We start from the raw sequence: 18,480 nt of genomic DNA, 5'->3' as shown, positions 1-18,480 counted from the left end.
AGAATTAATCAACCATTAGTTACAAGAGCTTATTTGATTCATAACAAAAATATAGGAATTTAATTGAACGCAATAGAATAATAAATAAGTGCTTATTTGAATTTTTTTGAATAATTTAGAGGCTTTTTGAGCATTATGCCAAAATTTTCTTATAAATGATAATAATAATAATGTAAATATATGATAACTAACAATATATATGTACTAATGCATTAAAAATAATGAAATATAAATTATTTTTTGTAATAAATTAATTAAAAGTAATTTATTATAGTTTCTGGATAGTATTAATGTAACTAATTTTTTTTCTTTAAACGTTTTTCTTATTCTAAGTAGGATTTTAACAAATACTTGGACTTCAAATTGAAGATTTACAAACTTTAACTCTAAAAATAAAACATGAAAATATAATGAAAATCCAAATCATGACCTTATTTAATGTCCATATCCAAGGTATAATACAGAGTTTTAATTATTTCATTTGATCACTAATATATATATACTTCATAAAAATTATGCATATTAGATTAACAATAATTTGATGGAGCAGCTGTAAGACCTGGACATAATACCACCTAGTGTGGAATAAAAATAAAATAACTTAATACAAAACTTGCTAGTTGGTTGAATTTACCTAATTAAAGTTAATACAGCCATTCAATAAATAAATAAATTAATTAATTAATACAGTAAGCTACCACAACTGCCAATGTAGCATGATATTTAGTTTAAGGTTAAATGCTTAAATTAGGATTAAATATTTGATCATTTTTTAAATTAAGGACCAAACGTTTCAATTGTAATAATTAAGAATCTAATGTTTTTGATTTCTTACAATTAAAGGTTAAGTTGATAAGTGAATGGAGTCTGAGTTGATGACATGGCATGTTGGAAAATTTTATACAACAAATTAGCGTTTATGTCATGTGCGTGTCTTACACGTGTTAGAAACCTTTCACCTTAGTCTTTAATTGTAAAGAACCATAAATATTTGACCCTTAATTATTACAATTGAAACTTTTTATTTTAAATTAACAAAAATCCAAAACCTTTGATCCAAATTAAGCTTAATTTAATGGCCTTATTCTTTTCTGCTTTTACGAGGGCGGGAGAAATTGAAATACTTGTAGTAGTTGATGATTGATGATTTCACCTAAATCATCAATCCGCCGTTTAACATTCGAACTTGTTGCCTTTCCTATTTCCTCTTCAATAATAGTGCAAAGCGATGAGATAAGGCGATAAAAATAAATTTAGGCTTGCTTTCATTTATATGTTTATCCCAAGTTTGGGAGGGAATTGCTTACAAGGAACAATACATGCCAGTGCTTCACATTCACGTTAATTTGCTTTGAATTTTGAAAATAAGATATTTGAAAACATTTATGGTTTAATGAAAACAATTACAAAAATGATCGGAAATGGAAACAAAAATAACTCCAAAAAAGAAGAAATATTGCTGGCGTTAGCCATGATTGCAATGTAAATACAATGACCAAAGTTAGTACAAAAAATATATATAATTTCTAGATTTCTTGCCTCTCTTTTGAATTCGAATTTTCATAACTCAAAAAAAAAAAAAGTTAATTAAATAAAAAGCTGAGGGCAATAATCAGACACAGCCCAACTCTACGTAGAACCTATTCTTCAAAGAGTGCTCGCAAAATTGTTTCTATTTAATCGATTAATGCCACGTAAACCAACCAACATTTTGAAAAAGAGAAGCGTGAGAACTAAAAAGAATTTCCGCGTTTTCCCTTTTCCCTGCTTTCGCCTTTTTATATGTCAACAGGAATTGTAGCAGAAATGCCTAAAGATAAATAAATATATCGCCTTCCAAAAAAAAAAAACCAATTTGCGATTCCTCGCCGGGAAAAATATCGGAGGTGTTTGCCGGCGAGGTCATTTGGGAACAACTTCAAGCAACATGCAAAATCATCATCATCAACATCGTAATCGAAAAGTTGCCGCGGTGAAGAATGATGATAAGAAACTCGAGCGAGTTGACTCAGCTGAATATGATAAGGAGGAGAAGAAGAGGAAATTGATGAAGTACGAAGATTTACCTGAGTATTTGAAAGATAACGAGTTCATTTTGGATCATTACCGATGCGAATGGCCATTGAAAGACATTTTGTTAAGCCTTTTCTCATTGCACAACGAAACGCTAAACATCTGGACGTAAGGGACTCGATCATAATTAGACAAATTTTTCTGTCTTTTTCTTTTTTTTTTGGGATTTCTACATATATATATTTGCAGGCATTTTGGAGGGTTTTTAATATTCGTTGGATTGACGGTGATGAGTTCCATGGAGGAGTTTGGAGTTGGAGGTTTGATCACCAGTTTTTCCAGGTAAGGACCTGGTTGTCATTTTTTAGTTTTTGTCCGGGTTTTCTGGGTTTCCATTACAAGCAAACAGCTAACTTGCGTGAGGGTTGGGATGTTTCCAGAGCTCAGGTATCAGGACCGTTGATGATGATGATGATGAAGAATGACGTTAACGTCTCTGATAATAATCATAGTAGCATCACTCCGGTCAGTTCTTTTCCTTCTTTTCTCTTTTTATTTAATATTTAAAACTTTTTTAAAAAGGCTTTTTCTTTATTGGAAATTTTTTGTGGTGTATAAAAAATATAAATGGAAAAGAAGATTGGGTTGGGCAGAGCGGAAGAAGGGAAGGGAAGGCCGGAAGGGAAGGGAAATGGGCGGGACGTTACAGCACAGAGCGGTTTTTGTTGAGTTATGGTTCGGTGGGTTACAGAGTAAAAGATAATATCTTGATTCTGAAACGAAAATGGGGGCCACACCATGTGATATTTTTTCTTTTTCTTTTCCTTTTTCTTTTAGTATATGCTCCCAATATTTTACCACTTACCATATTTATATCTGGCAATGACCAATGGACCAGGACCAGTAGTGATTTAAGAAAGATTTTTAAGCTGGCTGACTGCCATTAATGGTAATTCTTTTGGTTAAAGCAGTAAGCAGTTCATAACATTTGTGACTACTCATCTGGCGGTGGCCGCTACTAATTTTCTAATATCTCTTTGGATGTATGCTGCTCACTAGTAATTCACAACATTTGACGTGTTACATTCACCAGCGTTGCTTTATCAATTATAATTAAAGAGTAGTAGTATTAAATTTGAAATTTGTGATGCTGTTCACATTGTCTCATTCTATGTTTTTCCAACGCAGGTTCTTTTTGACATGTCTATGTTTAATCTTTTATTTTATTCTATTTTTATTATTTTTATATTATTTGATATGAAATTGTTTCACAATGCTTGACGAGAATAGGCTGTAAGTTGTTTAGGATTTTGTAAAGTTTATCGTTTGCATTTGATTCAACGTTTAAAACAGATGTTAAAGTCTCGTAATCAAGAAGATGGGACTGTGTGCTTTCAGTTATGGACAAGTGACGTGATAGGCCAAAACACCTTTAGCAGGGAAATGGGTGAATGTCAGTGTCTGAAATGGACAATCTTTGAAGGATGATGTATCCCTCCTGGAGGTTCATTTGCTTTGATTTTAGTGATCTTTTGACAGCCTTGGGACTTGCATACTGCAAGACAACAATCTTATATAGAAACCATACAAAGAAGATAATAAAAGAAACTTGTGGACAGCTTGAAGAAATAATATAATTTTAATGTCTCACTCTTGACTTCATGTCCTTTCTTTTTCATTTTTGCCTTTTTTCTATGCAAGTCACCAGCTCAAGAGGACTTGAAACAGGCATTTTGGGTAAGAGGGCTAACCACCAATGGGCCTATGGTCACTGGTGAACTGTTGAAGTGTTCATTTGTGCTTGCATTTTGCATACTTGATAATCTGGATCTTTGTTTCAATCATTAGACCTTGGTGTATCTGCCCATTTTAAATGACAGTTCAAAATGACGTGATATCTGTGAACAGAGAAATTGTTCATCAAATACTGTAATTTTAATCTTTTCTTCACCCTGCTGTGCCACATCCTTCTAGTAGGAGCAGTAAATCATCAGAAGGAACTCTAATGCGTATGATTTGGATGCTTCCGTGCAGGATTCACACTTAAGGCACATTCCTCAGCCATCTATGTATGAATTGCAGAAAGAAGATAAATATGACTCTATTCCAAAATGGCCCTGGTTTGTTTTCTTGTCTGGTACTATGGGCTGCTTGGTTTGCAGCTCGGTCTCACACCTCTTTGCTTGCCATTCCAGACGCTTTAACCTCTTCTTCTGGCGCCTAGACTATGCTGGCATCTCTCTTATGATAGTCTGCTCCTTCTTTGCACCCATCTATTATGCCTTCTTCTGCCACACATATTCACGGCTCTTTTATCTCACATCCATAACAGTGCTTGGAATCCTTGCCATCATCACTCTGCTAGCACCTGCTCTCTCAGCACCCCGTTTCCGATCCTTTCGAGCTACATTATTCCTCACAATGGGTTTCTCAGGGGTGATCCCGGCAGCACATGCAGTTGCCCTGCACTGGGGCCATCCGCACATATTCGTATCCCTTGGATATGAGCTTGCGATGGCCTTTCTATACGCTGCGGGAGCTGCAGTTTACACTAGCAGAATACCAGAGCGGTGGAAGCCCGGTGCATTTGATATTGCAGGGCACAGCCATCAAATATTTCATGTATTTGTTGTTCTCGGGGCACTTGCTCATGGTGCTGCCACACTAGTGATTATGGATTTTCGCCGGGAAACAGCAACCTGCGGGTATTAGGCATTCCACTGTTAGGAAGACAATGTTAGTAATGAGGAAAATATATTTCTAGGTTGTTTCTCCTGTTGTTTGTATCACGTCCAAGAACATGGTTTTCTTCAGAAAGTGAGCGCAGTTCATGTTGTTGTATTGGTGATGTTTCAAGAATATATTTGATTGCTCATCATGCTGATTTGAAACCCAAAGTTGCACCACTTATATCATCCTCATTTGTTATGGGTGATGCTAAACTTGAAGGCATACTCTTTTAATGCTGGAAAGCTAAAAACACGCACGATATCTCTATTGCATTATATCTTACAAGAAAGAAAACTGAAGCTTTATTAAGGTCAATTTTACATCAACTTATTATTCCTAGGAAACAACCTAGAAAAGGTACAATTCTTCCATGGTTCTTTATCTTTTCGTTCACATCCAACAAAAGTGATGGCAGGAAAATAACCAAAAACTTTTGGAAAAAAAAAGAGAACAAAAAGTACTAGTCATCGACGAACTACTCAACAGATGATGGTCATGGTATGTACCTTTCACATACCAGTCTCTCGACAAGCCTCCTTGTGCTGCAAAATCAACCGTATCAGAACGTATTCGCATCACTTCGGTTTACTGTCAAACATGTCACAAACTTTGCAAAATAAACTTCCCCATCCTTAGCCCTGTCTTTAGTGGCTCTGCATTGTTTATCACTACTTGTCTCTTGTAGCTATAGTGCTATGTAGCCCTTGGCTATGAAAAATCACTTACCATCCAAAAATAATCTTGTTTTCTTCAACTTGTAACCTCAACAATCTCAGCTTCACCATCGCTGTAATCTCCCCAACACTTGCTTGATTTTTCATCAACTTGTATTTCACAGCAAGCTTCTTTTGCCATAGTAACATCACCAGTCAGAGGAACCACATCTGCAGGCTTTCCTTCCTTTTCAGGCAGCATGTTTTCATTGTCTAAAGTTTGATCCTTTTGTGGTTTCTGCTCTGTTGGTTGATTTTCACCTTCAACTTCCGTGGAGGAACTCTGAGGAGTCTGCCCTGCTACTGCTTCACTTTTGTTTTCAGCTCCAATATCAACAGTTACAACAACTGGCAGTTCTACTGATCCTACTGGAGTTGCCAGAAATCCATTTTGAGTCACAGGAACACCATTTGGTGTTGCCGGATAACCATTTGCTGTCACTGGGGACATGGGGTAACCATTTGGTGAAATTGGCATGCCATTTGGAGAAGCCAAAAATCCATTAGGAGAGACAGGGTAGCCATTGGGAATCCAAGGTTGGGCAGGTACAAACTCAGCTGCATGTGGGTTCATTATTCTTGGAGGACTGTAGTGGTTCCCTTCTCCAGAATGTTCACTGCTGTTGTAGCTAGACTTGTTGCGTGGAACCCGATTTCCGGATCTGTTATAGCCTCCAGAGAGCCTAGGGCCGTATGGAACTCTAGTTGTCGCAGATTGATGAGGTGACCTACGGACAGGGCTGACTTGAAGCATTGGAGGTATATTCACTGGTGGGGGCAGGATTCCTCCATGATCCTTGAAACCAGGAACTGTAACTGAGCTAAAAACTGGAATTGTGGATGGATTAAATGGGGGTGCAGCTGCAGAAAGTTTCTTTGTTGTCTCTTTACCAGTTTCTGCTTCATCTTGCTTTTCTCCTTCAGTTGGCAACTGCCTAACACTCACTTCACCACCAGATAGCTCTTGAGAATCTTCATCTGCCACTTCTCCTGAGGGAATAGAGGCCTCTTTTTGTGGCAACTGAGCTGTATTATCAGTTACAACAGCCAGCAGTTCTGCATTGGAAAATGTAACTTGGCATTTGTCTAAAGATCCAGTTTCCAGTGCTTCAATTTTTAAACTAACACTATTTGAATCCTTGCAGGAATCAGAATTTGCGAATCCATTTGCAGCTTCTGTTTTTGTGGTTTCAACATCAGTTTTTACTTCTACTGCTCCAGCTTCTATATTTATGTCTTTAATTACAGTGTCCTTTGTTTCCTCCAAAGCTTCAATCGCCACTGACTTCCTGGTCTGTGCTTTTTTTTCTTCATTAGCAGTGCTTTTGATTTCTGTCTCAGAACCTAGAAACTCTTTTTCTCCAGTGGCTTCCAGAACTTCATCCTTGGCAACTGTTAATGTTGCCAAATCACTAGGTGTAATGTCTAGTGCTGCTGTCTCTTGGCTTGCCTGAGAATTTTGTTCTGGGAGAGGATTTCCTTTTGGCAACTGCTCTGCCACTGCCTTTACAATTGTCCCAGGTGGGGCCAAAGCAACTTCCTTGTAGGAGAATAGTTTTCCAGCTGCCTGCACGCTGATCGGAGATGCCACTGGAGTAGGCTTGGTAGCTTGATCAGTTGAAGCTGGGCTAGCTGGGGCTGATTTTGGGTTTACCAGTCTCTCCATTCCACCGGTTGTGTTGCTTGGGTTATTTAGCTTTGGACCGAAGCTTGAACTTTTAACAAACTTTTTTGAAGCAGGAGGACTAGGTCCAGCTGAAGCAGTAGGCTCATTGGGTTTTGTTCGTGGAGATGTGAAATTATTGGGCTTTCCTCGGTATCTTGAGGATTGGGACACATTCATAAAGTTTGTATTCAGTTTTGCTAGACTTGGCCTTCTTGAAGCAGAAGATTTACGAGCTGCAGGTGAACGACCTTTAGGAACAGCTTCTTGCCATCCTTCATCTGAGGTGTCATCCAGTTCTTGGCCATCATTTTTAATGAACACTGGCTGATCTGGGAGAAGTGAATCGGGTTTCTCATTACTAGATTCCATGAATTGAGCTTCAGATTTGTTTTCTTTATCATTTGAATTCTCCATAACAGGATAAGTTGGTGATGAAATCTCATCATTCTGGTATTCGTCTGTGACTGTCTCCCAGTTTTGGCCTGGTTTGCCCTTCATCTGTTTGTTGAAGGGAAACCTTCTCTTAGATATGTTGTCAATATGAAGATGATAGTAACCAAAAGGACTGCCAGGGATTAGTTAGGGGACTAACCTTCGCACGGGCTTTCTTTTGGGCATCTCTTGCTTTCATATCTGCATCTGGGGTTATATAATCCAAAAGGTCCGATACACTGATCCAAAATGGGAAGCTATCATAAATAATTCTTACCAACACAAATAACACTAAAAGAGAAAAGAGGTTGGGGGCAACTGGGTGACTTCACAATTAAATTTATCTCAAATATAAGAGGTTTCCTTGGGAGTAAATCATATCTTTTCAGGACGCTTATTCATTCCAAAAGGATTCTTGATCATTGCAAGTAAAAATGTCCATCAACTTTAACAGAAAAATACAGGCCAACTAAAGATTAGGGAAACCTTTGAGCCTATGGTTCAACAATTTCAACTGTGTTGAATTGGACAATAAAAAATAAACTATCTATTGAACAACATGAACTAATATCAGCTACATATATTTTGCTTGTATATTATACCTTAAATGGCCTTTGCTGGAGATTGATGCATCGGGCTTAGGAGTACCATTACGTGCAGCTTCTTGCTGCTCAAGGGCCTTGGACTCAAAGTACTCAAGCCAGGCAGCCGCATCCTATAGAAGACATAGGATATGGATCTGAGGACCAACAATCACTACATAAAATGAGATATAATCTAGAATTATCAAACATCAAACTACCTGTGTACGTAGGTCCTCAGACCCTAGTTTTGCCTGCAGTATTTGTAGGGTAGTTTGTTCATGCTGAACACTTAACGAGTAAACTTCCATCAAAGAGAGAGCAATAGCAATGGCGTGGTAGCTGGCAGCAGTCTGTAGAAGTCAGAAATACATTAACATAGACATTATTATTTCCAAGTCTGCTTTCAGTTCAATTTAGATTGAGTTTTGTTTTTGGGTTAAATTTGATAAAAGGAGCTCAACTTCAAAATGCAAATCCAGATTTTAAATTTCAGTTCATTCAGTGAATAGGTATTCATTCAATTTAGCAACATAAATGACATGATTCAATCTAGTACATCTAATTGAATGATGAACAGAGATTACTTTACTCTCAGTTGTTAATATGATAGTTTACCTGTATATGATCAGCTCCAAGTAGTCTTTGGTTGCATTTGAGAGCCTCATGGAGATATCTAAGAGCAACATGAACATTTCCCAACCCTTCTTCCATCATTGCTACATTAATATAGGTGGCTGCCGTATTTGGATGAGATGGCCCACACGTTAAATGCAAAAGATACAATGCACGATTGACATACCTAGAATGAGAAAAGAAAAAGGTAAGCACGAACTCTAATAATAAAAACATCGCTTGATGTTACTTGAGAATGAATTTCATCCTACAAAATAATAGAACTTCTGCGTTCTCAAAATCATGGGCTTTGCTTCTAAAGAACTATGTTTTACTTCTCATGTGGACAGCATCAAGTTTCAGTTTTTAGCTATTGATGTTAAGTTTTCCTACTAATCTCAAGCAACAACACTCCTGTGACACAAATACCATCATTGGAAAGGCTCATGCTCACAAGTTTCATTTTTTATGAGGAATAATTCCTATGATTACCACAACATTGACATTTAGGAAGTTTGCAATCATATAACAATGGATGTTTATTGAACTCCATTGTATTAGAATCTACACTCTTTAGGACATCAATAATATTCTCAGTGAGTCTAAACCCAATTACATCTCAATTTTTATGGGACAAAAAATTTAATAAAACATATCATGATCCAGATTCTTCTGGCTGAGTTTATATGAAGCAATCACCTAGTTAACAATTGATTATGACTATTGCAATTATATTGTAGTTGATAAGAATTATCTTTCTAAAAGCTGCAATTCTTGATGCTATTGAGCAAGCTACAATATATGTTTTACCACTACAAGAAATCCTAGGCACCATGAACAGAAAAAGGAAATAGCAATATTAGCTCTTAACATAGTCATAACTCAAAAGTCATAACCTAACAACAACCTATTATGTGGTCAAGTAAATGGTATAAACTGTGCAGCATATGAACATAAATTTTCTATACAGAAACTGCAAAATATAAATCATTGTTAAACCTCTCCTGATCAATAACATGCACCCTTTTGACAGAGAAATCACAAAGAGGATTATCTCCAGGGTAAGCTCCTTTCTCTTTCCACTAAGGCTTAGGACTAATTTTAGATCTCAAAATTAAAAACAAAGGAAGCTAAACCAAACAAATTTTTAATTAAAAAGATATAAAAGCATACTTCAAGGCTAACTCTGTATGTTGAAGGCGGTAGTAGAAGACAGCTAGGTCTCCATAACTTTTCATTGTATCTGGATGGTCAAGTCCAAGCTCTCTTTCATTTATATCCAATGCTTTCTGCTGATAAATGGTTGCCTACACAATTGAAAAACAGATAAGAAAACGCAAAACACTAGAATTATTAAATCTGGATAGAGATCACACAGAAGCATATGGCTAGAAACCAATCCTTGATTCAGTACCGCCAAATTCAAATAAAGTAAATTTAAAAAAAGAATGACAACAGAGGTACCTAAGAAAAAAAAACCAAAAATAAAAAGATGATATTCCACTTTATTCTATTTTATATCTTTTGATCATCAATGGATTTCCAATAGCAATCAAAGTTCTCAGTCCTTTAGTAAGCAAAGCAGATAAATTTGATCATGCGTTGCATGAATCGAAATGTCCACATATAGCACCTGTACATTTGGCACAGTGATTGGTGCATGATCCCCTTGCTCGAAGAGCAGGGTTTGAAACCCCCCTTCCCCCAAATTAAAAAAAAAAGAAAAAGAAAAATAAATGTCCACATATAAAGCAAATACCTGATTGAAGTCTCCAGTATGGTAAAGCACAACAGCCAGAAGACTGTATGCTCCTGCTGTCATCCGATGGTAAGGACCACAGACTGACACAAGCTTTGAAAGTGCCTTCAGAATTCAGATATATTGGTTCAGTTTTCCATTTATATAGCTGAAGAATAAAACCATTTAGAACAACACATAGAGAGATGCTTCCGCATACCTTAGTGCCATAATTGACTGCATCCTCCAATTTACCTTTATCCAGGGAAGTCTTAGATGATTCCAACAATGTACGTCCATCAGCTGATGAACATGCAACATGCTGTGGGGAAAGAAAAAATGTCACCAAAGTCAAACTCAAGTCAAAATTGTAAGACAATTCATTGCCATTTTTATATTCCACTCAGTGGTTTATTTACCTTGTATAGAGGGACCATGCTTATGATATCTGACTTCCTAAAAGGAGATGGAGTATCCATGTCATAGTCCCTAGGAACAAGCTCAAGCCCAACCTGAGAAATTATCATTTCATTTAGAAAATGGAGATGGAGAAACATTTATTCTGAGATTCCTCATACTATGTCAAGATGATTGTACCTTGTGGGACAGTCCACGAAGAATGGCAAATTTTCTCAGATCCTGGCCACTTTCTGGTTTCCACTGCCACCCAAACCTCTTTGAAAGGAAAGTTTCCACCCATCTCCATTTTAATTTATCATCATTAATGATATCTATGTCACCATTCTCAATTAATGGTGTTCCCAACAATATATTTAAACATGCCGCTACTGAAGCAGCCAAGTCACTAACACTATCAACCGCTGATACAACAGCCTGCAACACGTGTTTATAGGCACGAACAACCATTTCATGTATACAGAGTGATTGCACATGAGGCAGCTTGTCTGCAAGCTCAACCTAAAATGATAGGAAAGAGGAAAAGATGGGAAGAAGAGAGAGGGGAGTTCAAAATTTCAGTCCTCAGTAGTAGCCATTAATATGTAATTATAAGAAAGCCAAGCTCCCTGTCTGCCGTCCAACTTAAATGAGATCAGATACTCTTCAAACATATTTTTCATTTCAAGACATTTTGGACAAACTGACACTATAGACTATTATATCTAGTCAAAGTTGCCCCCACTCAGACAAAACTGTTTTTTTGTTCTTAGTAGATGAATGATATAAAAGGGAAGAAGAACAAATGTGATTAACAGTGCAAGAAATACGTGCCAAATATCTACACTTGCTAGAGGCATTACTGAGACTGTCTTTTAAATGTGTTAATTGCCACAACTAGGTTGAAAAAAATTACCAATGAAAAAAACTCAAAATTTGACACCATTCAGTAGAAATTATATTAATGGCATAGTAATAACTTTAGTCCTTTTAGTGGATAGTGTTCAACATTTTCTCTGAAAGGTAAAAATGATTGAGACTCCACCTGTTTTCTTCTTTTCTTGCTTGGTCTTTTGAGGGTGGATTGAATTAGTTCAAAAGAGATTCAGATTCAGTATTCCAGAAAAAATTATATTCTTTAAATATATCTTACCTAGTGACCTAATTTTTCTCCATATGATTTTTATCATTTGGTTGGCATACTTTCTAATAGAATGACAGAAGAAAATTAATACTCTTATATTAGCTTTAACTATTTGCTGGTATAATTTGAGACCATTAGCATATTATTATTTTTTTGCTTCTTTATAAAACAGATTATCATTACTACTTGCTACAGGCGTAAAGGTATGTATAACCCGGCTGTAATAGAAGTAATTATAAATGAAGATGATAATAATAAGAAAGATGGTGATGAGTTATAAGGAAAAGGAAAAATGTTGAGATAAATTATTTACCACACGTCCTAGAGAACACATTTGTAAACCCCTCGTATGCATAAAATCTGTCAAAGTCCTTCCATCAACTGGTGAAAGTTCAAGGGAGCCAAAATCTGCCACCTAAAAGATTTGAAGTCACACCAACCATATATATTAAGTCCACAACATATCAGAGAACAAGGAAATATTGATTGTTGAGGGACTAACCAGCTTTGGAAGAGCAGTATCAGCATAGTATTTATGTGCCATTTCAATCAACTCATCAGGCGACTGACATATGAACAAACCATAGAAACATTACTACCAAACTTAAAATGAAAAATGACCTACAAGCAACTACGTTTTTTCTTTCTTTTGAGGAGAGAGAGAGCTGCCTAATACATAAAAATTTTACAGGTTAAATTTTGGGGAAAAAGAACAGGTAAATAAGTTCAAAAAGCCCATGGATGGATCAAATTCAGGACAGTCATTCTTCTGGGAATGTAGCAATCTATACCTTAAGGTGAAGACCAGTATCTGACTTTTTTAGTCGCAAATATGCTGCTTCAGGAAGCAGTTTCTTCCACATTATTTGCATTTCTTCATCTTGCTTCTCTAGTTCCTTCTGATTTCTGACTTCTGATTTCCTGTTCATATCAAGGTTGTTGCCTGGAGAAACCTCCTTACTATGTTCAGTTTTACCACCTTTTATATCTGTTCTCTTTTTAATCTCCTTTAGTAATGCAACTTGCTTTCCAAGACCTTTCACGGCAGGCTCAGGCTTAACATCTTCATTTTTCTTAGACTCGGTTTTCCCAGAAGCCTGATTTTGGAGGTGTTGTACCCAGCATGCTCCTAGCTCCCATCTGATAGACGTGGAGTTTTTAGAGGGTTCATCCTGCAACTTCTGCAAGCTATCTTCTAACACTTTCCTAACTGAAGCCCTAGCAGAATGTAAATTCTCAAAATCCACACTCTGTGATCGCTGAGCTGATGATTGAGGTGTGGATGACTTGTGCAATAACAACCTTAAGCTGAAAGGTATTTGTAAGAGATAGACATTAATATCTCACAATCCTGTAGTGGACATAGATACCACTGCCATATCTAATTGTTTCAAAATCAAGTATGTGCACATTTTCGTTTGTGTATGCATCCATATGTTTGATTCTTTCTGTGTGTTTGAGTTATTGAGGGATAGTTAGTGCATATAATATATCTTTGAATATAGAATAAGAACTACTTGGTAATGAAAAGGACAAGAGATGAGCTTACCTATTGACATTTAAGGCATTGGCGCCTCCTTCAGGCTGGTCCTCAATGTCGATATCCTGAGGAATAAGATTCCCCTCCCAATTTACTTCAGCTGAAACTTTTACTACAGCTGTGTGGCCACAGTGTCTGACAACCACAACACCTAACGTAGAAGTATCCTACAAGACAAAAAAAAAAGTGATATCAGCAATAGATCCCCACCTTCTTAGTTCGCCAAGTAAACACTCAGAAGAAATAGTTCACTGACATGAACAGTTGCACTTTCATCAGCAGTTATGCCTTTAAGTAAATTTCTCTGAGCAAGCTCCTCTTCTGACATTCCAAGAACCCGACTCCCATCATTTTTACAATCCAATTTCACACTTGCATCAGGAGCATCTCGTGTCACCTTAATAATCAAATCTCCCACCTTTTCTTCTTGCAAAATTGAAGCAGAAGGGTCACTTAAAGTATTCTGATTGGTTTCAATGATGTTCTTGATTGCTGCGACTGCTTCAAAAACTGAAACGTCGACAAATAAACTGTGAAACAGAAAGGCTTTCCGATCTCGAATTTGCCTCTCTTCTGCTGTTTTGCACGGCATTGCTGCCAAAATTGCAAACTCTTTTGCCCATTGCCTATATTCATGTTTACTGTCTCTTCCTTGTCCACCTCCATTTCCTCCCCAGTTTTCATCTTCCACTGGAAGTGGGGGAAAAACTGATGGGTTATCCGCTACTATAGGTGGAACAACCCATGTATTTGCCCGAAAACCATAAGGTAAGTTGCCAAACTGAATTGTAAATGTAAAAAAAAGAAAAAATTAAAACCATCTACTCTTATTAATATCAAAATGCAGGAACTCGACTGAAAATTTACTTACTTTATTGTGCTCAGTGAAAGCTTTCATAAGAGCCTTGTACGCCTGCAAGGAAAATTAGAGTTCCTTAAAATGAATACATTATGTAACCCCCAATAATAATAATAATAATAATAATAATAATAATAATAATAGTAGTAGTAGTAGTAGTAGTAGTAGTAGTAGTAACAAATGCATTTTGTAGAAAAAGTAAACATCTCCAAGGGGATACCTAATGGAAAGAATTTGAATGAGAAGAGATGAAATGGAACTTACAGCATCAAAGACCCTGCTAATTTGCTGCAGAAGAGTGACCAAAGAGTGACACATAAGAGGGCGCTTTCCGGCTGGGTAAAACCCTTTTTGAGAGGCAACTATGGTCACCGGTTTCCCACTACAAACTCGTACCTGCGAATATTGTTGGCCCCCCAAAGAATCAAGTTAGCCCCCCATTTTTGAAAGCAAAAAAATACAATAAAACTTCAAAGTAAAGAATCCCACTTTGACATACATCAATTTGGAAAAAGTCATCTTTTGTTTTATCCTCCAGGAATGGACGAGTTGATCTTCTAATATCTGCAATAACATAAATATATAAAAATGGAATTTAACTTTGAAAAAAATAGAACAAAACCAGTTAATGGCTACAAAGAAAAAAAGACTTACATTGGATAGGAGGGGTGAGGTGAGAGAAGGAGAAGAAATCGTAGAACTGGCGGAGCTGCGGCGGAGGACACATCGACACCACCGTCACCGCCGCCGCTTCGGTTTTTTCCTTCGCCTTCGAGTTGTCGGAAGAATCACTCCCATGGCTTGGACCGTTGTCGGCGGCAGCGGATTCCTTAGAACCCGGTTCTTTAGGAACGGTTCGAGCAGAAGGTTTGGACGAACCGAAGGAGGTTGTGCAGGCAACGATGTCGAGGAGTCGTCGGATGTGCGCGATCGCTAGCTCCTCCGTGTAGTCCTCTGCACCAATTTTTTTGTTTCTTTAACAAGATAGATTTTCTGGGGAATGAGAAATTGTGACCGCCGGATTAGGACGTTACCTTCGATGATGGAGAGGTGGCATGGTTTGAGGGAGGCGATGTCAACGGAGTCCTTGAGTTGAGGTCCTCGTACCTGAAGGGGATTTCGCCCGCGAGATATCAGACCGTCAATTTCACTTAAGTCTGGTTGTTAATTCCGTTAGAAAGTATCATTCCGGGGTCCATTCCAACTCAATTTCCAATTTTTTTTTAAAAAAAATTGTTGAAGATTAAGAAAACAGAAATTTATAAATCAAATGTAAAACTGTACAAAATGAATTATTTTGCAATTTATCATTTTACCAACATTAATCAGATTTAGAAATATATAGTGTATAAAGATCATACATTAATTAATAAATTAAATATTTGAATACATACTCAATAATTTGATTTAATCATAAATATTTTAAAAATTTGAGCTTATGGGGTAACGGCAAACCATGTGATCAGGGAGAACTCACGGTTAACTTTTAGTCCTATTCTGTTTCCAGTTGAACGTGACATCATTAAATTAAAATTAAAAAAAAAGAAAAAATTTGGGGCTAAATTCCTTACAAATGAATGCAGAATTTCTTCTTTCATTCCTTCCAAGTGTCATTCAATAATTTTTTAGAGAATTTTATATCTAATAATAATTTACTATTTTTTAAATATGTCACATTATGATTAATATTAAACATAATGTTATAGTCAAGTAGTAATAAACAAGAGCAACTAAAATTTTTGTCTTTTTTATTGAAGAATTCCTAGAGTTAATGACGCTTGAAAATGTGAAAAGAAGTTAGATATCTCAATGAAAATAAACTCAGAGCTAGCGTTGATGGACAATTGGGTAAGGACCGCAGCTAAGGAATTTAGGAGTTAACGGAGCCAATGGTTAGAAAAAGGGGACATTTATTTCTTCGGTCCACGGCCGGCACGTCCACTTTTTGGGTGATGAGGATGCCAATCTCAAACTAGAAAGCTAACCTTAGGTTCACATACTTTTTAACACTAAAATGTTGTGCGCCAGAATTGCAAGAGAAAGAAGAAGAAGATTATTTATGCATGTGCAAAACACGTGATTTAAAATGCATGAAAATAAAAATTAAAAATTAAAAAAAAATGTGTGTATATAATACCTACCTCGTGGGATAAGGAGATGTTGGTCAAATGACATGTCTCGACGTGGACCCCCAAAAGCTTTCTTACATCCAAGATCCTGTCCGTAGATATCCCCTGAATAAAACCACGCCCATTCGTGGGAAACCATAATTCATACCACTAACCAAAAATTAAGAACCAAATGTGACAAATATACATGTTATATATATATATATATGGCATTTCTTAAGCATACATACATATATATATATATATATATAAGGCATGAAATTTCTTTATGTATTGTTCAACAAATTGGTAAGACCGGGATACATACATATAGATAGATAGATGGATACCTTGAGAGTGACTTGGGATTCCTCCGGTGCTTCGACGGTGATTTCGATTACAGTCGGCAAAACTGTTGAGACAATGGAGCATATGAGATAAGGTTTCAGAAAATTGAAGTAGAAAGCATATAATATCATAAGCAAAAGATTTTGAACCAGACGTTTTTGAATTGATATGACTCGTCAAACCAACAAACACCAATCAAACAAACACAGGTATAAGTTTAATTAGAGGTTATTTCCTTGGGTTTTCCTCCTAATTTTTCTTTGCAACCAAATGCAAGCAAACTATAGGAGAAGAAATGGAAAGAAAAGGGAGAGAGAGGTCGAAGAGAGGAAACACCTTTCTCTTCTTTCTTCTTCTTCTCACCCTTGGCTTTGTGCGGTTTTGCCTTGCCTGCCTTGGGAGCCATTATGCACCACAAGTGTGGGATTGCTTATAAAGATGCAAGTGTTGAATGCTTCAATCGGTTCTTTGACGATAAAAACTATGACCCAGATTGAATTTATCGACTAAATTTCTCTGCATGCAAATTTTGAGAGAAATCTCCGTCCAACGCTCGAAAACTTTTCTGTTTATAGTAAAGAATAAGAAAAACCAGAGAGTTACTTGACCGTGGACAGTAATATCTCAGCACAAAGAACTCAAAAGTTTCAATAAAGAAACAGATATATAGAACAGCAAAACTAAAGAGAAGAAAATTAAGAAACTGCTGAAAGCAGCTCAAGCAAAAACCAATAGCAATGTGAATTAAATAGAGCATTGAATGAGCAGCAGATGAGATATTGTGATGTGATTGCTTATGGTTTTTCCGCATTGAATTATGGGTTTTAATTAAAGGCACTTAAAAGATCTGGAAAGGAGATTTTACATGGTGAAGGAATAAGAGGGAATACGATATTGGTGAGCATCAGGGGAAAACTAAAAAGTGCAAGTGAAAGAAAGAAAGAAAAGCTGGGGACAAGGGGAGAGAATGAGAGAGATAGGAGAGTACTGTTGCTTGGGAAGAGGATATAGAGAGAGAAAGGGAAGAGACAGAGAGTTGGATAGGATAAGGTAAGCCAGGTGCTTTCTTGTACACAAGCAAACCAGAACGTAAGGCTAGCAATTTCAGACCTCTCATTTTTCTCCTCCTTCCTTAACACCTCATCATCTCTCATTCTCTAATTTTTATTTTGATTTTGACTCTTTTCTTTTTCTTTTCGTTTTTTCCATACCTCTAGATTTTGGAAGGTTGCCATTCCAAAGTAGAAACAACTGATTGAAGGGTTATCAGCATCTACTAGGTTGGAATTGGTTGAGTGAAATTCAATCCAATGGATACATGACACATTGATTACTTGCTTTATATAGCTCGCCAGCTGCTGAGTGTTTTCTTTTGTATGCAATCATATCAAGTCAGAGAGACTATACTCACAAGGATTGTCTCCATTTCCCATTTTTATTAGCAATAAACCGTCAATAAATTTTTCCCCGTAATTAAACAACCACTACATATTCATGTAACAAACCATTAATTTTATAGCTAAAAGCAATGAACAAAACTCTTTGTGTAATATGTTGATGACTTCAAGGGATCTAATCTTAAGTTTGCCGGATTTGA

The 18,480-nt window shown here is 36.6% G+C and overlaps 2 protein-coding genes across 4 annotated transcripts; one reads left to right on the top strand and one right to left on the bottom strand.

The window, feature by feature from the left end:
• Window positions 1,714-4,923, top strand: LOC18589033 (heptahelical transmembrane protein 2). 2 transcript variants are annotated; one of them, XM_018127833.1, is made up of 4 exons: window positions 1,714-2,181; window positions 2,263-2,355; window positions 3,802-3,816; window positions 4,011-4,923. In XM_018127833.1, the coding sequence occupies exons 1-4, from the start codon at window positions 1,928-1,930 to the stop codon at window positions 4,723-4,725; spliced, it is 1,077 nt and encodes a 358-aa protein (XP_017983322.1). In that variant the 5' UTR covers window positions 1,714-1,927; the 3' UTR covers window positions 4,726-4,923. The 2 variants fall into 2 exon arrangements, with proteins under 2 accessions (XP_017983322.1, XP_007013901.2); XM_007013839.2 differs by lacking the exon at window positions 3,802-3,816 and adding an exon at window positions 2,454-2,538 and having other exon boundaries at window positions 4,048-4,923.
• LOC18589032 (protein TSS) lies at window positions 4,424-17,974 on the bottom strand. 2 transcript variants are annotated; one of them, XR_001929525.1, is made up of 25 exons: window positions 17,749-17,974; window positions 17,220-17,448; window positions 16,886-16,947; window positions 16,569-16,661; window positions 15,462-15,534; window positions 15,082-15,381; window positions 14,927-14,991; window positions 14,692-14,823; window positions 14,440-14,481; window positions 13,825-14,349; window positions 13,578-13,735; window positions 12,820-13,336; window positions 12,531-12,593; window positions 12,342-12,443; window positions 11,086-11,406; window positions 10,908-11,000; window positions 10,709-10,810; window positions 10,510-10,614; window positions 9,924-10,057; window positions 8,754-8,937; window positions 8,357-8,488; window positions 8,157-8,269; window positions 7,715-7,793; window positions 5,250-7,620; window positions 4,424-4,712 (listed from the first exon to the last, which is right to left on the bottom strand). XR_001929525.1 is itself a non-coding variant. In XM_018127783.1 (24 exons), the coding sequence occupies exons 2-24, from the start codon at window positions 17,287-17,289 to the stop codon at window positions 5,494-5,496; spliced, it is 5,592 nt and encodes a 1,863-aa protein (XP_017983272.1). In that variant the 5' UTR covers window positions 17,290-17,448; window positions 17,749-17,974; the 3' UTR covers window positions 5,005-5,493. The 2 variants fall into 2 exon arrangements, 1 of the variants encoding a protein (XP_017983272.1); XM_018127783.1 differs by lacking the exon at window positions 4,424-4,712 and having other exon boundaries at window positions 5,005-7,620.

The sequence above is a fragment of the Theobroma cacao genome, chromosome 9 (assembly GCF_000208745.1).
Source record: "Theobroma cacao cultivar B97-61/B2 chromosome 9, Criollo_cocoa_genome_V2, whole genome shotgun sequence".
NCBI lineage: Eukaryota > Viridiplantae > Streptophyta > Magnoliopsida > Malvales > Malvaceae > Theobroma > Theobroma cacao.
The sequence above is the reverse complement of the archived record's forward strand: the minus strand, read 5'-3'. Positions and strand labels throughout refer to the sequence as shown.